Raw genomic sequence first — 22,855 nt, 5'->3', positions numbered from 1 at the left:
AAGTCGGCTTAAAACTGACGCTGACACTTCTGTTCGGTGGCTTCGCTTTGCCATTGCATTTATTCTTCCCTTGTGATAAACGGCAGTTTGTATGCTGTTGTTCAATGAAGCATCATCGCCCCCTGTGGGTTTGGCACAAGAGGATAGTTGCATGCTACACCTTAACTACGCCCTATGAAATGTCTAGTTAGTGCAAAGGTTGCATATCAATAAACATTAATAAAAGGCCCTACACAATATTAAGTTGGTATTTCCCTGGGGTAAATTGTAATCGGAAGATTTTCCCTGCAATCGGAAATATAAGCTACATATTGCTGTCATTCCACCTGACATATATAGGGAAAGATTGTTTGGAAAATTTTACACACGTATTGTTCAGATTTACAAACATATTCGCGATTTTCTCAAGAGTTCAACATCTTATGTCTTGATAATAGCATGATTAAGAGTCGCATATGTAAATCGCAGACGTATTTGTGGGTCTGCAAAAAACATGATTCCCACCGGATTGCTTTTTTAATGGTACCTGAAAAATTGGAAGATTGGCTTTTAAAGTCCTTAAAAAGTGCTTGAATTTGGCCGTGAAAAGGGTGTACAAACCCTGCGTGAGGGAGAGACGGACATGTTGATTTCCCTTAACTAGCTAATGTCATCTGGCGTGTTTGTGCAGTTATAGCATCATGTTAGCATGCTGGGAGGACGAACCTGCTCGTAGACCGTCTTTCTCGGACCTGGCCGAGACTTTGGGGGAAGTATTTGAGGCCACGATCCAGCGGGATGAAAAAGGCAAAGGAAAACAGACATTTGCTGTTACTAACTTAAGGTACACGACATCATGACTTTTACCATATTTATTCATGTATGTTGAGCACTATTTGTCTCGATCATCTGTGTCATAAAAATGAGTAATTAATCCTGGTTTTAATTGTTGGATATGCTGGATGAATTGACATGCTAACCTGTTTGCGTTTTTTTGACGTACTCAACCCTTTTAGGGTTTTTTTCGACGTGTTTTTTAATTGTTTCAGTGCTATATTTTGTATGGAATGTATGTTTAAGGTTTATATAAGTATATTTAAGGCTGTATTGTTTTGTACTACAAAATAATAATTTCCTAAAATAATATGCTCGATAAAGGTAAACAAAGTTGAGTTTAACTTACTTTTGGAAGATAAGCTTCAAGAGGTCCTCCTCGGTGTTGGAGAGTGGCCCAAAAAAAGCTATCAAACCGTTTTCTCAACCGTATCAAGCTTTCTTATTTTGCTTTCATTTCAAAAGAAACGGCTCGCCTCTTTATACTTTACACAATCCATATTGGATGCTTGTGATATTAAACAATAAAAATGTCAAAGTTCTTTTCGCGCTGGAGATAGTTTAGACATAGACTGCATAGAATGCTTACATACGAAACTAGGAAGAGGAAGCGGATTTTTATTCTTCGGGATAGATGCTGGGTGACCTCTCACAGCGCCACACGTTGGTAGCAACGGAAAGAAGCACTACAGTAATGTCCTGTACTCGAAAAAAGGTGCATGCAATACAAAATCTAACTTACAGCAGCAATGTCCAGATATTTTTCGACATACCGAAAAAAATGTTTGTAACTACAGTTTTTTTGTAAGTCGAATGGTCGTTAGTAGGAGAGCATCTGTTACGATTATGAACCCCTCACGTGTTTTTTTCCTTCGTCGTACTAAACCCGTATGTGTATTTTTATAACAAGCTAACACCTTTCATGTATTTGACATGTCAAAAAAAGGTGTTATTATATTGAGAATAAAACAAAAGGGGTTTGTTTTAACTCGCTAAGCCGAGGTGATGCCAGGTTTTAAATGACATGTAACAGAAAATGTGTGCCTGAGTGCGCTGGAGCAAAAAAATTGAGCCAAATACAAGTTAAGTGTAACAAAAAAGTAGATATATTGAGTAACATAAAGTAGAGTAACAAAACTATGCAAAACCAGGCCAATGGACTAGCGGCAGTATGTCAAACAAAATAACTTAATAAAAATGCCTCAGAAGGGAATCAGCTAAACCACCTAACCAATTCCCCCCAGTAACAGAAAGTTACTAACTACAGTATACTGCTCTAAACATTAAAGTACAATGGCGGCATATAACAAAGTATATCCTTTGTGTCGCACGAATAGAGGCCTGTGTCAGACCTGCAAATACCACCATACCAGGTTGTAGGTGTGCATCGGATGGCTGCAAAAACCGGGTAAACAAAAGAGAGGAAACTGCAAAAAAACAGGGTATTTTTATACTGTCTAGCTGATTGGCAGCTGGTGGCAATTGATGGGTTGAACTAGTAAGTGGGCAACTGTTTCAACCAATGGTGTGGCAGTAAGAGTGCAGGAAACTAAGGTCTATAAAACAAAAAGTTAAGACAGCGCTACACAAAGCAAATGCTGTTACATGGTTAGTACGCCAAAAAAACAAGTTGGCAAGTCATGTCAAAAAAGGCTTGAACTTATTTTTAGGTAAAAAAAAAGAGCATTATACATAGAATAATTTGTTAATTTGTTCAAACAAAGTTGACTCTAAAATGACCCTGTATACTACTTCTGAACAGTTACATGCATGCTGCAATGGCCGCTCCAAACACATTTGAGGAGACGCGCTCAGAGGACGAACGGCACGGATTAGAAGTGAGGAAACGTACACACTCAAGAAACCCCACACCAGATTTCAAGAAAGTCAAAAACGAGCCTTGTGTTCCAGGAAGGTGACAGCGGCATGGTCTTACCATCTGAGGAAATGCAGGGCCTATCCTGGAGGAAAGACACCGAAGAGGCTTGGAATTTCCATGGCGACAGGTCCTCTGTTCTCAGTCACAACACTATGTGCTCCTCCCTTTAGCACTTCCCTTAATAATCGATAGTTCGGTCTGAAGTTAATTATTTTAACTTGAAATGTAATGATTTAAAATATTTATCTCGGTAGTTTGTGTGCTAACAAGTAGAAAAGGATCCTGGTGTTTTATGCTAGCTATAATATACATATACAATTCAAAATACACTCACAATGCTAAAAATTGCTTTTAAACTCTAGTTTCAGGCACTAACCCTAGCAAGAAAGACTTTAAATATGTAGGTTCAAGCCCTTAAACCTAGTTGGAAACCCTAGGATTGATTTAAGACCCTAGTTTTAGGGCTAACCCCTAGTTCGGAACTTTACAAATGCTTTTAACCCTCCAAAGACTAACTGTAAACCATAGAAACACTTTTTATGCCTCCTTTCAATCCTAAAACTTGCAAGGAACACTTTAAACACTAATTTGAGACCCATAACCCTAGTTATAAACATTATCTGAAAACCCTACAAATGAAGTCTCAGTTCCAAAACCTAGTTGTGAACCCTACAAATGCTTTTAATCATTGGTTTCAAGCCTCTAGTTTGAAACGTTAAACACTTTCAATCCCTAGTTTTTAACCCATAACCCTACTTCTAAACCCTAGCAATGGATTCCACTCTTTCGTTAGTTAAAACCCTGCAGGAAACTCTAGAAAAGCTTAGTCTCAGGACCCTAACCCTAGCCAGAAAACCCAAAAATGCATGCTTTCAAACCCTAGTAACAATTTAAAACCTTATTTTAAGGTCAATAACCCAACTGTAAACACGAGTCGGAAACTTTAAATATTACAGTAAAATCTTAATTACATTGCTAAAGGGCTACCCATCCTAAACAGTGTTTCATGCAAATGTCTTTTTAAAAAAACATTCAAACCTGATTTATTTTTGAATTCTTTATTAAAATACTGCTGTACACCCAAATATTGCAAAGTTTGAGACATTGGAACATGAGGGTTAGGTGGGGATTAAAAAAAAATAGAAACGGTTGCTCGAGGAGTGTGTTAAGCACCACATTCGTCCAATGTTTCTTCTTTGTACATGAGATAACGGCATCAAAACCCGATGAGTTTCTTTCAGGTTCTGATCCGTTTCGGGCAAAGGAGACTGGGAAATAAGATTGAAAGAGCGCATAAAAACAGAGGTATGAGAGGATGTTTAAGAAGAAAATACACTTGCTCTCACACAGGCATATACATGCACACACACCATTATACTAACACTATACTCTGACACACACACACACACACTACTACTGAGTATAGTAGTATGTGTGAGAATAGAACTGTCTTCGGGAGAGTAGTGGTTGTGCATGTGAGAGTATGAGAGCAAGTATGATTTTCTTCTCAAACCTCTCATACATAAAGAGCGCTATGAACAATCGAGCCGATGACATTCATTCATCGGGAGGGGCAGGTGTATGTCTGAGAGTGCTCTCATTTATTGTCTCCTGTGTTTATTATTCCGTCACCTTTTTCTTTGCTGGCATTGGTCCACAGATAAAGTGAAGGTTTTGACGCAGAAAAGCAGTTTAAAAAAATAAAGCTAGCGACATTCCGTGAAGAGGCAGCTGCCAAACAGTGGGGGGAGGCCGTAAATCAATATAATCGGTAAAGAAGGGGGGCGGGGGGGTTATCTGGTAATACCTGCCCACACCTCAGCGGTTTGGCCTTTCCTCGATGGGGTCAGCGTAGGGGCACCTATTTAAAAAAATGTCAATTTTGTGCACGAGTGTCTGCCCGGTCGGGAATTCATTTGCACGAAAAGAATAATCCCGGGAAAATTAATATCTTAGTGCATTCTCCTCCAATCCTTCCCTTTTCCCTCAACAAGGATAAAAGCAGGAAAACCTGCAGCTCACTTCAGTCCATTTTAAAAGAAATTGCTGTCCCAAAAGTTCATAAATCCAGCTTGCAGGGTTGTTCTTTTAAGAAAGATTAAAAAAAAAAATCATCTTAAAGGAGATGAAAAAAAACCTTCCCCGTGGACAGTGTACGTGACTTCCTGCCCCCCCACCCCCTCCGGCAAAAACTGCTGATGTTGAAAAGTCTCTGGAAGCAAAGTGCCCCGCCGCCATAGTGCAATGGCAGACAGCGGGCGGCGCTACAGCGAGCCGGCCGCCTGCAGCTCCTGGAAGGTGCTGTCGAAGCAGCGTTTCAGGTCCGAGTAGGTCACCACCAGGACGCTTTTCTCGTCCCGGGACACCAGGCTGATCTTCTCTGGTCCGCCTGCGTCCAGCTGGGGGCCACAAAACCACAACCATTTCTTGAAACTTTTGAGTCAGGGGCAGGTTTGGCCGCTATTTAGGATATTTTTGTAGAATTACTGTTGTTGTATGTGATATTTCTAGTCATATTCTTATAGAATTAATGGACTTGTATTTGTATAATTTAAAAAAATATATATTTCAGAAATATTTTTGTAGTTGTACTTTTATAGTTTCTGTATCAGCATGAAAGTGAAATATGAAATTCCTGTTTTAAAATGCTAAGTTACATATTTTGTCTTTATAGCCTACTGCCAAGTGGCTGACAGGAGTGGCTAGAGAGAGAAACTGTTGTCAAATAGTCACAGAAGCCAAAGTAACGGGACTCTGTAACATAGCTATGAGCAGTGAGCATTAAGTGCTCCAAGCACCGGGCCAAGATAGCTTTGCAAAAGGGTTGTTTGGGCTTCTGTAGAAGATGGCCGCCCAACATGTCATATTCTTCAGGTCGTGTAATATAAACATTTGTAAACCTAAAAGTTTGTTTATGGGGTAGTGCATGTTTTTGATTGTATTTTTACACTACTAGGGGTTGCTGTATTGTACGCACTAGGGCTGCAGAGTTTTGGGGAAAACCTAATTGCAATTGTTTTTTTTCTGACCAGTATTGCAATTTCGATGCATTTTCAATTTTAAAAAAGTGCGTTTTGAGTGGTTAACTCTTGGATGCATGACCTACCGGTTGATACACTCTTCCATGAGTGGAGAAAAATAATAATGTCATACACGTGTTTTAAGAGTAATACCTAGCATATGATAGGATTACTTTTTTTATTTTTTAAATTTTGAAGAATAACAACCCATGGGGTCATTTTTGATCCCACGTATGCACCCAAGGGTTCATTCTAGTGACATGCTTTAACCCGCATGCGAGCGCTCAGACTTTTGAAGCACAGACGTGACTGGTCTTTTTAGAGTCTCCAAATGGCCACTTTGGGAAACGCCTAGACATACCCTAGGAAAAATGTCTAAAATACTATAGTTTAGTTCTTCAAATTGTGAACAAATTTGACCCGGGACTAGTTAAAGCTTCATGCATTCGTCCCAGTTGTTTTCCAGCTATGATGCCCATCCTACACTCAATCTTACATGTTATTAAAAAAAAATCAGGTGAGAATAAAAGCCTTAGATTGCTCAATTTAGTAGCACTCGCAGTGATTATTTCCGTTGGGGACAGAACTTCAGAGTCTTACTTTTCAAAAGAGGACAAAACCAGTTCAACAGCATTTCGTTTACTTTGGGTACGTCTCGTTTGAGATTTAAAGCAAATGTTACAGGATTATTAAGAAGTAAACAGCGACCTCTGCTGGGGAACTTCGATAGGGTTGCTGTCTATAAATCCTTGAGAAAAAAAGCTGTTTTGCGACTACACAATCGCATTACGTCAAATCGCAATGTCGATTAGATTTCGGTTCATCGTGCAGTCCTAATACTTGCTTTAAGATATTTTAAGATGATTTACTCCCCCAGAGAAAGCGAGTATTTGTAGTAGTACTGACTTTGTTGAGGCAGGAGACGATGTGGCTGAGGTCGATCCAGGGCGTGCCGGTCTCTGTGATCTGGTGGAAGAGGTGGTCCCGGAAAAGCTTCAGCAGGTAGCGGTCCCCCGTTTCAGACCACGTGGGGTCCTTCTGGAACCTGACATTTGGCCCCTTTTTAAGCAATTCGGTTTCGAGACGGATAGAAATTCAAATCATAAGACTCACTCCGGTCTCTCGTTGATGGTGCCCAGCTTGGCGAGCAGGCGGAAGAGGCGACCATTTTGTACTTCCTGCAAAAAATACACGTGCTCTTTAGCCGTCACGCTAGCATGTTTGCATACCTGTCGACATCAGCTCAGAAACGATTCCCCTTATAAAACACAATACAGCACTCATTTATTCAAAGCAAAGCGGTCTATGCAGAATTCAAACAAATATTTGTGGAAATAAGTCTCAAGTAAACAATGATTTCAGCATCCTTCATGTCTTTTAATACAAAAATCGTACTGCAACAGTACTACAGACGTACAGAAGTACTACCACAATGTTACAAGAATGCTACAGAAATACTACAACAATCCTACAAGGTATGGTTTATATATTTCCGAGCAAATTTATATTAAGTAGGTAAAGAGTCATGTCAAAGACACTCAATGTGTTACCAATAAGTTAGCTAGTGCAACTGTAGCCACGAAAGAAAGCGAGAACAAACCTTTCGCGGGATGCAGAGAGAAGAAAGCAGGTGTTTGGTCACAATCTGGGTTGGGTAGGGTTACTTTAACTTGATTACTTTCAATTACTTTTGGATGACTCCAATACCAAATATGCTTATAAAAGACAAAATAAACTAAATATGAATAAAATTACGGCTCACAACACGTGGTAAGCTTTCTCTCCTGGCTTTGATCTCCGGCAAAACTAACATCAAATGCGACAGAAACAAAATGACAATAAATCCAAACAGCTTGCCAACATTTTTGCCGTTCCATGTATTCCGTTACTCCCCAAGCCTGCACAAAATTTAGTTATTTTATTCATATTTAGTTTCTTTTGTCTTTTATGAGCATATTTGGTATTGGAGTCATCCAAACGTAATTGAAAGTAATCAAGTTAAAGTAACCCTACACAACCCTGGTCATAATACAGTGCGATAGACGCTATAATATGAATTGACCAATCGACATTGGCAATGCCAAGAGTGATGTTTTTTGTCCTGATCTTTATTTTCTTATTTAAACTTTTTTGCCCCGCAAAGGAGTGAACCAGCGATAAGTGAAGCACTAAGTATCGAGGGGTTTCTGTATTTTCAACTTGCTCAAAAGGGATTTCTACAAGTATTCGAGGTGCAATTATGCTGCAGCCTTATTCTTCTATTACATTCCCCAAAAGATGACATCTGTGGGTGTATGGGGATACACCATTTACAATATAGTGGACAGATCGTAAGGACTGAAGTCAGGCAGATTGGACAATTTGGTTAAATCTGTGAATGTCAGGAGGAAGAAGGTATGGGTCGGTAAGCTAACCCTGCTATCCTCAGTTTCTCAAAATGGCGCTCTTTGTGCTTTTCGACAAGGTGAGCCACCTCATCCGACAGCTACACAATAATGGTGTTGAACAGTATAGCCGTTTATGTTGTTGTTGATCTATTTATTGGCCTCGTCCACTGTTTACTTGGGTTACTACCATCCATCATGATGTCCTCACTACCTGTCCTCAATCAGGTGACAGGTATGCTCACCTTGGCCAGGTCTTCCTCGATGACGTCGTTCCTCATCTGCGACGCATCGAGTTGCGTGTAAAAACGAGCGCCGATCATCGGCATGATGTCGTTCACGCTGCGGAGGCGGGACTGTTCTGTCAGCAGATACCTGTCAGAGGGGGGAAAAAAAACTTTTGAAATCATTACAAGTGATTAGTACAGAGTTTGTGTATAATGCACATTTTTATGATTTACCTAAAAAAAATTCAGTTTGGGTGCGCATTATACACGAGATTTCTTTCATTTGATGAGGTGAAAAATATCGCCGACCACCGTCGCAAAAGATAGGACTCAACAGGAATCGAACCTGGGTCCTGGTAGTGTGAGGGCCAAATCCTAACCTATAAATCACCGGTGTTATGGATGTCATACAAAAAGGCATGACATTTTATCTTATTAACACGCTATTTTTAGTCATGCTACTAGAGAAAAATGTTAGAGAATGGAGAAAACAGAAAGTTGTCCTGAAAGATATCAAGTCATGTTTATTTGTGACACCCTTAATCACAGGGAGTCTCAAAGGGCTGCACAGACTACAGATTATTGCATACCGTCATTTTGGGGGGGAAATATATTTTTTAATATAACTCACTTGTCAACACAACTTTTCACAGTTACACATTTTTGTTACATTTTGTCTTATCTATAAATAATCGCTTTAATATTAGATCAAAATACTATTTCCAAAAAGCTTTTTTTCAATCTCAAACAATTCTCAATGATTTATCTAACAGTTATTTATTTTAATTTGTTTTCTGACATCCATTGCAGCCTGGTTATCTTGGAAGGGGGATTACCTCTTGTGTGGTTATTTCCTCATGACGACGTTTTTGAGTTTTTCCTTACCCTCATGTAGGTTTAAGATCAGGGGATGGTGTAGTAATAGTCTGTAGTTTGCAATATTCTGGAGCCCCTTGAGACTCCTTGTGATTATGGGCTATGCAAATAAACATGATTAAAAAAAGAATGTTTGAATAAATAGGCAAAAACTTACAAAGTAGTGCTAGGATACTGTCCTGTGTCATAAGTGCACCAGAACAATAATATAATGAAGCATTGTGCAATGACGTAAGCAGCAACACATTTACAAAATATTTATTATTTAACAATATTGGGTTTTTTTTCAGTTTCCTGTGCTTGTTTCGGGTTGTGATGGCCCTGGCAGGATATGAATACAACCAAGGATCTTCTATGGAGATTTTAAGATCAGGGGATTAGTAGTTTGTGCAGCCCTTTGAGACTTCTCTTGATTAAGGCCCATACAAATAAACACGACTTAGCTTAAACCTATCAATAATATTAAACATGCATGTCGTCATGTAAAAAAAATAATAATAATTTTAAGAAAATGAAAACTTTGCATCGTCCATTAAAAAAAAGTTAAAATAATGTTAGCATTTTGTGGACTAAAAGGTGCCACCTGAAAAACATATTCGTCAGAAAATTGAAAGCGCACCCATAGGTGCGGATTATAGGCCGGAAAATGCGGTGAATTAGATTGGAAATGCATCATTACAATTTAATAATACTGCATACATTTATGAAAGAATTGATTCATTTTATGCTGAAAGCAGATGTTATAATGTTAATCTTTGTTGAATGAAATAAACATTATGAAACATCCCCAAACTCTGTTTTCTGCAGGTTGGGGTTAATGAACTAATTACTATTCGATCTCATAAGGAAAAAAAAACACTGCTTTATAAGCCATAGCACAAGGACTTTCCTTACAGAATAAGGTTCTTGAGGTCCGAGGAGTAGTTGATGGACACCAACTCCATGGCCTTCTGCAGGTTCTCCCTCTGGATGCCGGCCAGCGAGTTGCAGGCCAGCGCCAGAACCACTTTGCCCAGTGACACCAGGTCGGCTTGCTGGAAAAGCACCAGTCCAAGTTGGTCAGGATGAAGATGATGACAAAATCGAGGATGTTACCTGGTATTGTGGCATCAAGGCCAGATGATTAGTCTGACTGTTGTCAAACGTTAAAACATCGAACACGCCCACGCAGTTCACGCGTAACCTACAGAGTCAATCAGTCATTGGTTAATAACGGTGTTATACAGTAGACCCCGGGATACAGCGTCTCCGCCTTTTGACATTTCACTGGAATAGGATGCCCCCCCCCCCTCCTCACTTTACAACAACAAATCGCGCACCCGAAACGCGTAAAAAATTAAAACTTTGTGGTGTTATTGCATATGACATGTTATGTCTCCTGTTATTGTTCAATGTCATATAAAATGCTGGCCTGCTATTGGTTTGCGTCATAGTGTTATGAAACAACCTCTAATAATGCATTTTGCTCTCCATTTAGTTCTGAATCCCGTTTGCCTCTTATAGACTTTGCAAGATGGTTATACAATATTGTATTTTTTGCACTGTATTCACAATTTTTTCGAGGTTTGCCGTGACGCTAAAAGTTAAAACAACCATGGAAACGAAGATTGCGATATTAATAAATATAAAGAGGGCATGTGAATGGCTGCTCACACAAAGTTGCATGACCTTATATTTTTTTTTTTTTTTTTACTGTACTCCATTATGGTTCCAAGTCTTCCCGGGATGCTTCAGGGAAGCAAAAACATGATAACCATGTAAACAAAGCTGGCATTTGTCAAGAAAGACAAAGAAGGCACATAAATGGCTACACTTGTTAAGTTGCATGGCTGTAACTAATAAGATGATAAGGACCATTAAAACTAAAGAGACAATTATTGCATAAGGACATGACAATCCTCACAAAAGTAAGTTTAAATAATAGTTTCGATTTCCAATTAGGGCATTTGTAACCCCCTTTCTGCATCCCACTGCTACTCCACTCGACCAGCTCAAGTTACGTCACACCAAGGGTAGATAGAATTTCATTTTTACTTAATATCCATATTGATTTAAAATTATATTGAATCATACTTGCATAATATTTTTTTCTCAGTGATTTAGGATCTAGTAATAGTATTCAGGGTTTGTACACCTTTTTCATGGCCATATTCGAGCACTTTTTAAGGATTTCCAAAGCCTATTTTCGAATTTCTCCAGTACTGTAAAAAAAATATGATTAATAATAATAATAAATATCAATTAGGTGACGTTATTGATCCCACCAACACTAACAATGCAAACCAACAGTAAATTTTTCTCAAGTTAAATTTTCTGTGAACTAAGCCGCTGTAAACCTGAACTGGTAATCAGAGCGACTCTAGAGGGTGAAGAGGCTTGACTGGACAATGCCATATAAACTAATGCCAGCTGCCGTTAATAGCAAGGGAAGATGAAATGCAATGGCAAAGTTAAGCTACCAAAGAGCTGTGTAAGCATCAATTTTCTTCATTTAATACATGTTCTTTTGAGTCAAACTGCCGAAAAACATGGCAACAATTTCAAACATTTACGAGCACTTCACCAAAAATGTCAACACTTTTAAAACCTTGAGAACATAACATAAAATATTCAAGCATTTTCAAGGTTTTCAAGCACCCGTAGGAGCGATGGGTAATGTCACACGCCGCTGCCTGTCAATGCAAAGTTCTGGCTAATCTCTAAGCCAACAAACGACGGCAATCAAATGATGAAAGTGCTGTATATGAGTCAGATCAGGCTTCCCTGCTACTTCTAATCTGTTTTATATAGGGGAGGAAATCCTGACACGAAAAAAAAACAGCCTGGAGAGAAATGAGCGCCACTAGGCTGTATTTTTCCCCAAGACACGCCACAGGAAGTGATGCGAACGACTCTGGCAGTTATGGGATCCGTGAACTCATATTACGCATTAATGTTACTTACTGTACAGACGCTGCCCTACTTACGAATGATCGTTCGTAAGTTGAATTTGTTTGTAAGTTACTTCAGTGCTACATTTTGTATGTTTAAGGTTTATACAAGTATGTTTAAGGCTTGTAGAAGTAACCTGTATTGTTGTGTACTAAAAAATAAACATTTCATAAAATAATATGCTCTATAAAGATAAATAAAGTTGAGTTTAACTTACTTTTGGAAGATGAGCTTCAAGAGTTAGGCGACTTCCTCCTCAGTGTTAAAAAGTGGCTGAAAAATACCACCATTTTCTCAACGGCATCAAGCTTTCTTATTCCGCTTTCATATAAAATGAAACGGCTCGCATCTTCTTTCCAGCAACCATAATGAATGGATGCATGAGATATTAAAAAATAAATATGAAGAAGTTCTTAGCGTGCTGGAGATACAGTATAGAATGTTTACACACGAACTAGGAAGAGGAAGCGGATTTCTTCTTCGGGGTGGATGCTGGGTGAGCTCTCACAGCGCCACACGCTGGTAGCGGCGGAAAGAAGCACTACACTAATGTCCTGTACTCAAAAAAAGGTACACATAATAGAAAATCTAACTTACAGCAATGTCCGTATATTTTTTGGCATCCCGAAAAAACGTTCGTATCTACCGTTTATCGTACGTCGAATGGTCGTAAGTAGGGGAGCGTCTGTATACGTTCATATTATTTTCATAATTTTACCCAAGGTAACAGAGGTTGGGAAATAGTCACCATTGGTTTCTATCCCTTTCTATACACCTCAGAACGGATTTGTGTATCACAGGGGGTTTACAGTATTGAGGCAGAGGATAAGTAAGAAACTGCATGAGAGAAGCAACCTGGTTTTTCCGGTGATGAGGATCTTGCTGGGGTCCATAACGCGGCAGGCCAGGCCCGCCGTGTGAATGGTGCGCAGGGCCGAACTCAGCTGCACGATATAGGCCCAGATGAGCGATTCGGGTAGGAGACCGGCGTGTTGCCGGGGCGGAGGGGGCTCGTGTGGACCTACACACACAAACACACAGAGATTTTTTCTATTGTATCGTGCTAACGCAGCTTAAGGAAAGGGGTGACATGCAAACCCACAACTTCCATATCTTGTTTTGTTTTTACAGGTAAAGTAAGCTTCACAAAAGTGCTCGGGGAGGAATTGAAAACAGAATTTCGATAGACGCTTACAAAATCTCGAAAATGTTATTTGGAGAATAACATGCGTAGCCCAATGTTATGGTGTTTGAAACTTTCATTTAGTTTTCAAAATAATTTAAGCAAACATATAACAAATACAATAACTAGCATGAATGCTTATGGGTTGAACACAAATTGAATGCAGGATTTGTAACCTTACTTCATGGCCCAATTCAAGCGTTTTTTGAAGACTTTCAAATCAATTTTCCAATTTCTTCTGTCCCATTTAAAGAAGAACTACAGTGTGAATCATGTATTCTGCAGAGCCACAAATATATCTGCAATTTTTAATCTTGTGCGTGCATTTATCCAGATATATTTGTGATTTACTGAAGATCTAAAACTCATGTTTGTAGGACTGAACAATACATGCGTCAATATATTTGAGACAAATCTCTCCCCATATAGATTTTGGGGAAAATGATGGTAATAAGTAGCTTACATTTTCAATTGCAGGATTTACAATTGACCACTGCGAAAACGCTCCTTTCATTTTTTTGCATGGCCCATAATTGATACATAATCCTTGCACAAAAACAGATTTCATCGTGCCCTGTTTAAGTGTATCATGCGCCTGTTCCATAGGGAGCAATGAAGCTTCATAGGACAATGCCATGCAATAGAATAGCATACTCTTGAGTTTCACTCAAGCCTAACATATCAACCTTCCTTTTAGTCATCATCCTTCCGATCTCCACTTTCTTCCACTCAGTCGCTTTACTTCCACATCCTCTCACATTTAGTGACCCTATAACTAGGGCTTGCGGGACCTTTCGGTCTACCGCCCCCCTTTCTTTGCCTTGCTGTCTCTTAGCGGGTAGAGATAAAGAGGAGAGGATCCCCAGGCCCCTCGCTCCCTCCACTTTAGTCGCCTCTTACGACACGCAGCGAACCACAGTGGGAGAATTCTCACCTCTCAGGGGGAGAGGGCCCCTCACCACAGGACTCTTTGTGTTGTAATGAATATTTTGAAGAGGAAAAAAAGACTCAGGATCAATAGCGAAAAAAAGATTATTTACAACATAGTGCTTAGAAAAAAAATGACCCAAGTTATAATAATAATGCAATTAACTTTTTTCTTATTAAACACACGCTGCCATGATTGACAAGTGAAGAAGAATTGCAATGGCATTGCGAAGGCTCCAGAGAGCAGTGTCAGTGACATTTTAAAGCAGGCTTATTGAGCATTTCACCAGAAATTCAAGCACTTTTCAAAATTTGAAAACACATTAAAATTCAAGCATTTTCAAGGATTTCAAGCAATCGTACAAACCCTGTAAACTATTTTCTCAACTTCTTTCAAAAGGTTTGCCTTTTTGACAACGTGGATTTAAAAAATTGAACTAGTGGTTACTAACAATAGCTTAAAATTACGATAAGAAATAATTACTGGCGCTTTCAAATTATAATATAAAAAAATATTGGCCATATAATTTTAATAAATCAAATAATAAAAATAACAAAAAAAACAATGATAATACAATAGTAAAATTGATCATTTTAATAGCATTACTATTAAAGATAAATACAAAGGAAATATGTAGTTCCTTGCCTTAAACCATTCATCAAAGGTAGAAAGATTGATTCAATTTGAAATAAGACACTGTTTGATTTAATTTTTACAGGTAACAATTATAGCATGAAGCTAACAAAGCGAGGTGGGAAATAAAGCAAATAATATATTATTTTATCTCTTAATCAGAATCATATTAGAGATAGAGATAGATGAGATAATGACAGTAAGGATGCCTCATTATTTAGCATTTAATATTTTGCTAGCAAAATCCTAATGCTAGTGGCAATGACGTCAAAGCACTCACGGTAACGCTTAATTATCGAGCATTTTCTTTTTTGCTAGCAGAACCATAATGCTAGCGGCCATGACGGAAAAACACTCATGCCAACGCTTTTTCTTGTAGCATTTATTTTATTGCTCGCAAAAAACAGTGATCGCAGCCATGAAGGCAAGGCACTCATGATACTACTTAACCATGTAGCATTTACTTTTTTATGCTAGTTCCCTGTTGACATGGCTGACAAAAGCACCTGCTTCAAGGATCACTTTCAGCCACAGTTTCCTTCTTAGGTCAGACTTGCATGGTTCACAACAATACTCACATAATTACAACTTGCTTTTTCAAACATCAAACATATCTTAAGTGAATAAAAAAACAAAGTGCTTCAATTGAAGAATAAATAACTCACCCCACTTCCTCTTGGTGAAGTAAGAGTCGGCCGCTGGGTCGTTGAAGTGCCGGCTGAACATGGTTTCGGCACCCGCATGGAAGTCGTAGGAGAACACCAACGCTGGACACAAAGTTTAAACATATTTTTTTGTGATAGTCCATTTGATTTCCGCATGATTGGAGAAGTAGATCTGGCCTTACAGTGGTCTCCAAAGGCCTTTGTGGTGAAGACCTCCCTCAAAGTGACCGAGTTGGAGTGCTGGATCTTCTTCCACATGTCCACCAGCATCATGCATTTGGTGTTGACGAGGCGGAAGCCTGATGAAAATCAAACGATCGATCAGTTGTTTCTAAAACTAAATTGCAGTTTATTTGCCATGAGCATGAATTAAGGTGTGTATATCATTAAAAGGGAGCTTTTGTCTGGTGAATGTTGTGGAGTGATTTGGTAATACATGACTGCTTCCAGGAACATTACAATATATTCTAATTGCTAAAAGCATCATGTATTACAGGGGTCACCGACATTTTTGAAGCTGAAAGCTACCATTTTGTTGCTGATTAGTGTGAAGGGCTATCAATTTTATATATGGCACATAATTACTTGATATTTCTTTTATTAAAATGTAAACAATCCCAAAAATAAAACTAAACATTAACTTTCTATGTTGCTCATGTTTTGAATGCGTGACGTTACCATGTATCCTCCTGAGGCAGTAGGGCAGGTCGTCCTTGCTGTTGACGGCTTTGTAACAGGACGTGATGTAGCTGAAGTTGCTGGTCTTCTGCATGCGGTTGGGCGGTGGCAAGGCCTCCAAGGGGAAGAGGCTGTGGTAGCTGTCCACCTCCGACGGTACGTCTACACAAAAGGAAGCCTCCATTAATTCCAAACAAATACTACCCTGGCCTTGTATTAAGAATTTTCACCTGTGTTTTCCGAGTGGTCAATCTGCGCCATGGTGATTAGGTGTCTATTTATTAATTCCTGAAGGGAGGATGGCAGGATGTTATCAACCTTTTTTAGCACTTTTAAGGATAAAAGCAACAGGGAAATACCTGTCGGAGTTCATCGGCCATGAAGAAGGACGGCGCATTGGCTTTAGGCTGCATGTAGGCCACGTGGGGTGCAGTTGGGGGGTAGATGTGGTAGGTCGGAAAAACCTGTAGTGAAACTACAGAGACTTAGCTTCCTATTTACTGAGAAACGAAAACCGACAACATGCAAGCATACGGCCACGTACCATCCCAGCCATGGGCGCGGGGGTATTGTCCGTGTAGAAGTACGTGGTGCCCCCCACAGTCTCCTTCTGAATGATGTGCGAGCTGGGGTCAGCTGCCGTGGTTGGCACCATGTAGTTGACCGGGTTGGGGTTGGGGGTGTGGCTGCGGCGCCGTGGGGCGGGTGAGCTATGTGGGGTGATTTTTGGCGAGTGCAGGGGAGACGAACCCGCCGATAAAGACATGCCTGAAATCGGATAGCGTGTTTGGTTAAGAAGAAAGGGACATAAAGAGGGGTGGCTAAATAATAAACGGCACCTGGAGCCAGACCGGCAGCTGCGGTGCTGTTGAGACCCGGGTGGGCAAAAACAGGCGAGGGGAACGCCTGGACTGAAGACGGCGCCATGGTGGCCATTCGCGGAGCTCCTTTCGGGATGAACTCGCTTGCTGTAGGATTGGGGGCCTGAAAGGAAAATGTTGTTGCCATAAAAATACTCTCCATCACCTTGCAGACGATTTCAAAAATAGTTTTTCTTACTTTCCTCCTTTGGGAAATACCGAGAGCACCGAAATCACTGAACAAAGAGGATGTTGGAGAGTTGACTGGATCTATGCAGAAAAAAAAAGTTTTGCAATAACAAAAAATATAGAACCCAGTGGGAGGGGGGGGGTTATTTTCACTAATAAGATGCTTATTTTATGTTTATTATTATTTATTATTATTTGTATAAATTGCTGTTACACTTGTTTCTGGAAATGTATACAGTACATCTTGAGGGTTTGTATGACTCTGCCCTATTCTTGCAGGCTCAAATTCTTCTCTATAATATATGTTGTTTCTCATACCCTCCCAAAACCCTGAACTTGGATAGAATTTTTTTTTTTTTTTTTAAATTGTCCCTTTTCAACGGATCATGCTGCACAGAAGCGGTTTAAAAGATTGTGATATGAAGGACAATAAAGAATTTTTTTTAAAAAAGGAGTCAAAGAAGGAATATGAACCTCATTTGGACTTTAATTATAATAATGTCTCCAAAACATTGTGCATTGTCCAGAGAAGAATCTGAATCAGTCCCTCAAAGCTTAGCACACTTTGTGTTTCTAATTGCCAATATTCAGGAGACAAATTTGTTTTTGTCAAACATATTTTAACTTGAGTTTGAATTGTAAATAGTTTAAAGTTCGTGTTTTGAAGTTTTTATATAGCACTGAGGAGTTAATGTTTTTTATTTTGTCGTGTAGTTGTTTTTAAGTAGTCTGTGTTGCTTGACTTTATAGTTGCTTCGTATAAAAAGTTTTAATTAGTTAAAGGTTTGCTCTAGAGTGGAAAAATAAAGGCTAGAATAATATAGTATTAATTAATTAATTTCATGGATAATACATTATTATTGGTAGTATATTGGTTAATACAACCAAAAAAGCCAAAGAACCGATTCTCTAAAAAGAACCAGAATTCCCATCAGTTGTGCTTTAAAATTACATACCTGTCAACATATAGGATTTCCGCATCTTTTATACGTTTTTTGATCATTTCAAATTGTGTACGCCCCCAGACACACCCAAGGCACGCCCCGGGACCCAGACATGGGACCAAGTCACACATGTGCAAGTCTCAAGTAAGTCTCAAGTCTTCACCTTCAAGTCCCAAGTAAGTCCCAAGTATTTTTTTCTTGGGCAAGTCAAGTCACAAGTCAAGTCCCGAGTCTTAGATTGCCAAGTCCAAGTCAAGTCACAAGTCATAAAAACAGCGACTCGAGTCGACTCGAGTCCAAGTCACTAAGTCTCAAGTCCCCATGTCTGCCGGGACCCACTAGACAGTCCACCCACCGGGATATGCCAAAATTCTATGGGAAACATTGATATCGGTGTGTTAACTCACCATGAGTGCTGTGGCTGAAATTATTGGCAACATCATTGAGTAGACTGGGAGAGCTGCTGCTAGTTGTTATTCGCTAAAAAGACATGAAGGTATTAAACATGAACATTTTTAAAATCTGGTGTTTAAATCACTGAGTGCACATGGCAACAGCTCTTTGAGCATTTGACCAGTCAGATGTATCTTTTCTAAGACCATGACAGTCAAGTAGCATTTGAAAATTCTTATTCCTCGTCTAAGATTGGTCTCAACTCCCCAAAGATTTCATAAAATAGCACCTGCATCATGGAGTATTTGGACTCAGCAGGACTTCCAAAGCCGTTCACTCCGATGAAGCTGCTGCTGAAGTAGGAATTGGTGAGGTTGGCGTCGCTCAGACTCGCTCCTTCCATCCCTGGAACTGGAAAAAAAGGTCAAATGATGCTGTCAAGTGGAGGAAAAGGTGTTTCAAAAGTTTGAAGCTTCCTCAGCGTGTGTAACCAATCACAGAGCTCGTGAGAAAAAATGTAAACAGTCCTAGAAGTGCACACGAGGTGAAGCACGTCCCCAGGCAGTTTCACTTGACGTCTCATCTTAAATAATGTAAAGGTATTGTATTAGACAAATACGATTGGCTTATTTGTACTGAGAAATTCTAAGCGAAGAAAGAAAAAAATAGTAAGTTTACCTCGTGGAGGACTACATTAGCTTTGAGCTACATGAGCATCAGATGAGGTTTGCAAACATGCACACACGCTTGCTGGATATTATTATTAAAGCAATCAAAATGTTACAGTGGTTGATGTTAAATGTTCAGCAAATGCTTTTTCTAAAGAATGGTGGCCATTAAGCTAGCTTCAAGTGCTTCCTGTCACAGCTGTCACATTGGCAGGCCTCCATCGCGCTAACAAGGCATCATTTCCATGACAAAAAGAACCAATGACGGCGCTAAAAAGACGCGAGGTGAAACCCATGGCACCTAGAAAACAACACCAATTGCAATAACAGGTTAAATGTGCTGTACTATAGCAAAAAGCCCAAAAGGCCTCACTGAAGCCTCGGGCTCGATTTTCGGACAAGGCCGAGGAAAGTGCACTCAAAGTCGGCTATGACCTCACAGTCCAGTACTCACTAGCTAGCAACGAACCGTCCATGGAAGCCCCCGCAGGCCCCATAGCTTCACTCTTCTTGGGCACGCCGCTTCCTCCGCTCACTCCTCCGGAGCCTGTCGGAGCGCCGAGGGAATACCCAGCCGGAGTCCCGCCACCCCCGGGTAGCGCCAACGGGACGGGGCTGAGGCTGGCCACGGACGGGTCCTCGTGCAGGAACTGGCACTCCTCTCCATAGAAGCAGGTTTTGTCTTTGGCGTAGTAACGGCAAAACTTCACCTTGACGTTGGGTATGCCGGCACCCCCGAGCGCAGCTGAGGCCGGGAGTCCGCTGTTCATGGCACCGCCGCCGCCGAAAGACGTTCGAACATAGAGAGGCGCGGAGCTAGCCAGGCTAGCTTGCAATCGATTCCCCCAACCCTCGTTTTCCACAAACTCCAATTTGCTACTTCGACGGAACTGCTTTAAAATGTGCTACGACACTAAGTCGACATACTGGGCCACATGTTGAGTTTAAGGACTATTTTTCGCCATTAATGCAAAAATCATTCTTAGCGAGATATCAGGGAGGAAACTAGCTAGTAGCCTGTTGTTGTTTTTGCCTTCACTGTTTAGGGGGCGCTTTGCATTGTGGGTAAGAGCCCGTTTTTTTGTTGTTTTTTTACACAAAAATATTTCATTTCATTAGTGTTACGAAATAAACACATTTTAATTGAACATACGCTTGATTGCGTGTAACTAATTTCGTTTATTTAAACGTCCTTCCATCGTTTACCAACTTCCGTGATTCCCGCGAGATTTTGCGTTAGTTCCTGACCGTGAATAACTGAACTTGGACATCGTTACTTTAATGCATTCATTCGCCATGGGAAAAAAACTGAAGAAAAAAAGACACCTGCAGAAAAAAAAAGAAAAAGAAAAAAATACTACTTTACGGTCCTGGTAAACATATTTGCAATACAGGACTATCTCAGAAAATTAGACGATAGTAATAAAGTCCCTTATTTTCTGTAATGCAATTAAAAAAAAAACTCATAGATTTTTGATTTATCATCAATGTGCTGGTCCCAATCCAGCTGGTGTTCGAAGGTCAGGTTAGTGAGCTGTTGATTTGTTCCATCAAACCATTGCTCTAAGGATGTAGGGGGTGGTCTGTGTCTTCTGCATGCCCAAATGTTCACAAAGCGAGGCCCATGATCACTCCGGATGAACTGCAGGGGGTAGATTCATATGACATAAAAATTCACAAGTTTCAATTCCTGTGAAGTGGGGGAATCTGTCCATAGGACAACAATCAGTCGTATATGCACAAATCTGGCCTTTATGGAAGAGTGGCAAGAAGGAAGACATTTTTTATAGATATCCATAAAAAGTGTTGTTTAAAGTTTGCCACAAGCCACCTGGGAGACACACCAAACATGTGGAAGAAGGTGCTCTGGTCAGATGAGACCAAAATCGAACTTTTTGGCAACAATCCAAGACGTATGTTCGAGGTAAAAACAGCACAGCTCATCACCCTCGACACACCATCCCCACAGTCAAACATGGTGGTGGCAGAATCATGGTTTGGACCTGCTTTTCTTCAGCCGGGACAGGGAAGATAGTTAAAGTTGATGGTAAGATGGATGGAGCCAAATACAGGACAATTCTGGAAGAAAACCTGACGGAGTCCGCAAAAGACCTGAGACGGATACAGAGATTTGTCTTCCAACAAGACAATGATCCAAAACATAAAGCAAAAGCTACAATGGAATGGTTCACCCCAAAAAATATCAAGGCGTTAGAATGTCCAAGTCAAAGTCCAGACCTCAATCCGATTGAGAATCTGTGGAAAGAACTGAAAACTGTTGTTCACAAACCCTTTCCATCCAACCTCACTGAGCTCGAGCTGTTTGGCAAGGAGGAATGGGCTAAAGTATCAGTTTCTCGATGTGCAAAACTGATAGGCATACCCCAAGCGACTTGCAGCTGTAATCGTAACTAAAGGTGGCGCTACAAAGTATTAACTCAAAGGAGCTGATTAATTTTGCACACCCACTTTTTCGTTTTTGGTTTGTTAAAACAGTTTAAGATATCCAATAAAGTGTGTTCCACTTCATGATTGTGTCCCACTTATTGTTGATGCTTCTCAAGAAATTAGTTTTATATCTTATGTTTGAAGTCTGAAATGTGGCAAAGGGTCACAAAGTTCAAGGGGGCCAAATAGTTTCGCCAGCCACTGGAAAGCCCGCACCCTATTTTCAGGTGAGCCTTGTGTGTGTTTTGTTGTTGTGAGGCGGACGTAGTAAAGGACACCATGATAACAGATGGAGTATAAAGCCAGCGCCCTATTATAAGGTGCGCCCTATGTGTGAATGTTGTCTTTGTAAGGTGGATGTAGTAGAGGACATGAGAATTAAAAAGGGTGAAGTCTGGGTGCGTGGACTTCATATACAGTTAGTGCCCTATTATCAGGTGCGACGTACGTGTGTATTTTGTTGTTATAAGGTGGACGTAGTAGAGAACACCATGAGAGCATTGTAATAAGTGAGCACATGCAGACTTGATATAAAACTCGGTTTCTATTATAAGGTGTGCTTTCAGTGGGTGTTAAATACAGCAATGGCCAACATAACCAAGACTGCACATTTAAGTACGTTGCGCCTAATGGTCGTGACAATACCGTATGGTATTTAAATAATGGGCCTGTAGCCCACCTGCCCCCACCCACCCTTATCACATTCTACAGGGGCACCATAGAGAGCATCCTGACCAGCTGTATCTCTGTGTGGTGTGGAGGCTGCAGTGCCTCCGACTGAGGTAGTGTGAGGAGGGTGATGAGGACAGCAGAGAAAATCATCAGGACTTCTCTTCCCTCCATTCAGGACATTGGCCAGAAGCGCTGCCTATCCCGAGCCAAGAACATCATTAGGGACCCCTCTCACCCCCACCATGGACTGTTCACTCTGCTAGCCTCTGGGAAGATGTACTGCAGTGTGCGGTGCAGGACCACCAGGTTCTGCAACAGCTTTGTCCCCCTGGCCATTAGACTGTTAATTGGTCAATCACACACACAGTAAGCCTACACAGCTGCTAATCTGTACATCTGTTTGTTTTGTTTTATTGCACTACTGGCAGTTCTCTTATACCTAGCCACTCCTTTGCACATCTGTT

The 22,855-nt window shown here is 40.4% G+C and overlaps 2 protein-coding genes across 5 annotated transcripts in view; one reads left to right on the top strand and one right to left on the bottom strand.

Moving 5' to 3' along the window:
• Positions 1-3,003, top strand: part of flt1 (fms related receptor tyrosine kinase 1) — a 49,075-nt gene extending 46,072 nt beyond the window's left edge. The window contains exons 25-27 of the mRNA XM_088322462.1: positions 671-823; positions 2,576-2,651; positions 2,725-3,003. Coding sequence (XP_088178588.1) covers positions 671-823; positions 2,576-2,651; positions 2,725-2,862 — 367 coding nt within the window. The 3' untranslated portion in view covers positions 2,863-3,003. The remainder of the gene's footprint in view (positions 1-670; positions 824-2,575; positions 2,652-2,724) is intronic.
• Positions 3,004-3,734: 731 nt separating this feature from the next.
• On the bottom strand, positions 3,735-20,326 carry pan3 (poly(A) specific ribonuclease subunit PAN3). 4 transcript variants are annotated; one of them, XM_088322459.1, is made up of 18 exons: positions 19,741-20,326; positions 18,893-19,014; positions 18,618-18,690; positions 17,277-17,347; positions 17,057-17,201; positions 16,762-16,985; positions 16,577-16,681; positions 16,448-16,505; positions 16,218-16,379; positions 15,722-15,838; positions 15,540-15,641; positions 12,983-13,151; positions 10,295-10,382; positions 10,094-10,233; positions 8,342-8,471; positions 6,826-6,890; positions 6,619-6,757; positions 3,735-5,091 (listed from the first exon to the last, which is right to left on the bottom strand). In XM_088322459.1, exons 1-18 carry the CDS (start codon positions 20,039-20,041, stop codon positions 4,957-4,959), a joined length of 2,346 nt encoding a protein of 781 aa, XP_088178585.1. In that variant the 5' UTR covers positions 20,042-20,326; the 3' UTR covers positions 3,735-4,956. The 4 variants fall into 4 exon arrangements, with proteins under 4 accessions (XP_088178585.1, XP_088178586.1, XP_088178583.1 ...); XM_088322460.1 differs by having other exon boundaries at positions 12,986-13,151; XM_088322457.1 differs by having other exon boundaries at positions 19,726-20,325.
• Between the last annotated feature and the right edge of the window lie 2,529 nt (positions 20,327-22,855).

Source organism: Urocampus carinirostris, chromosome 18, assembly GCF_059441175.1.
Source record: "Urocampus carinirostris isolate Australia breed hairy pipefish chromosome 18, RoL_Ucar_1.0, whole genome shotgun sequence".
In the NCBI taxonomy this organism is placed as follows: domain Eukaryota; kingdom Metazoa; phylum Chordata; class Actinopteri; order Syngnathiformes; family Syngnathidae; genus Urocampus; species Urocampus carinirostris.
This window is presented reverse-complemented; position numbering and strand designations above follow the sequence as displayed.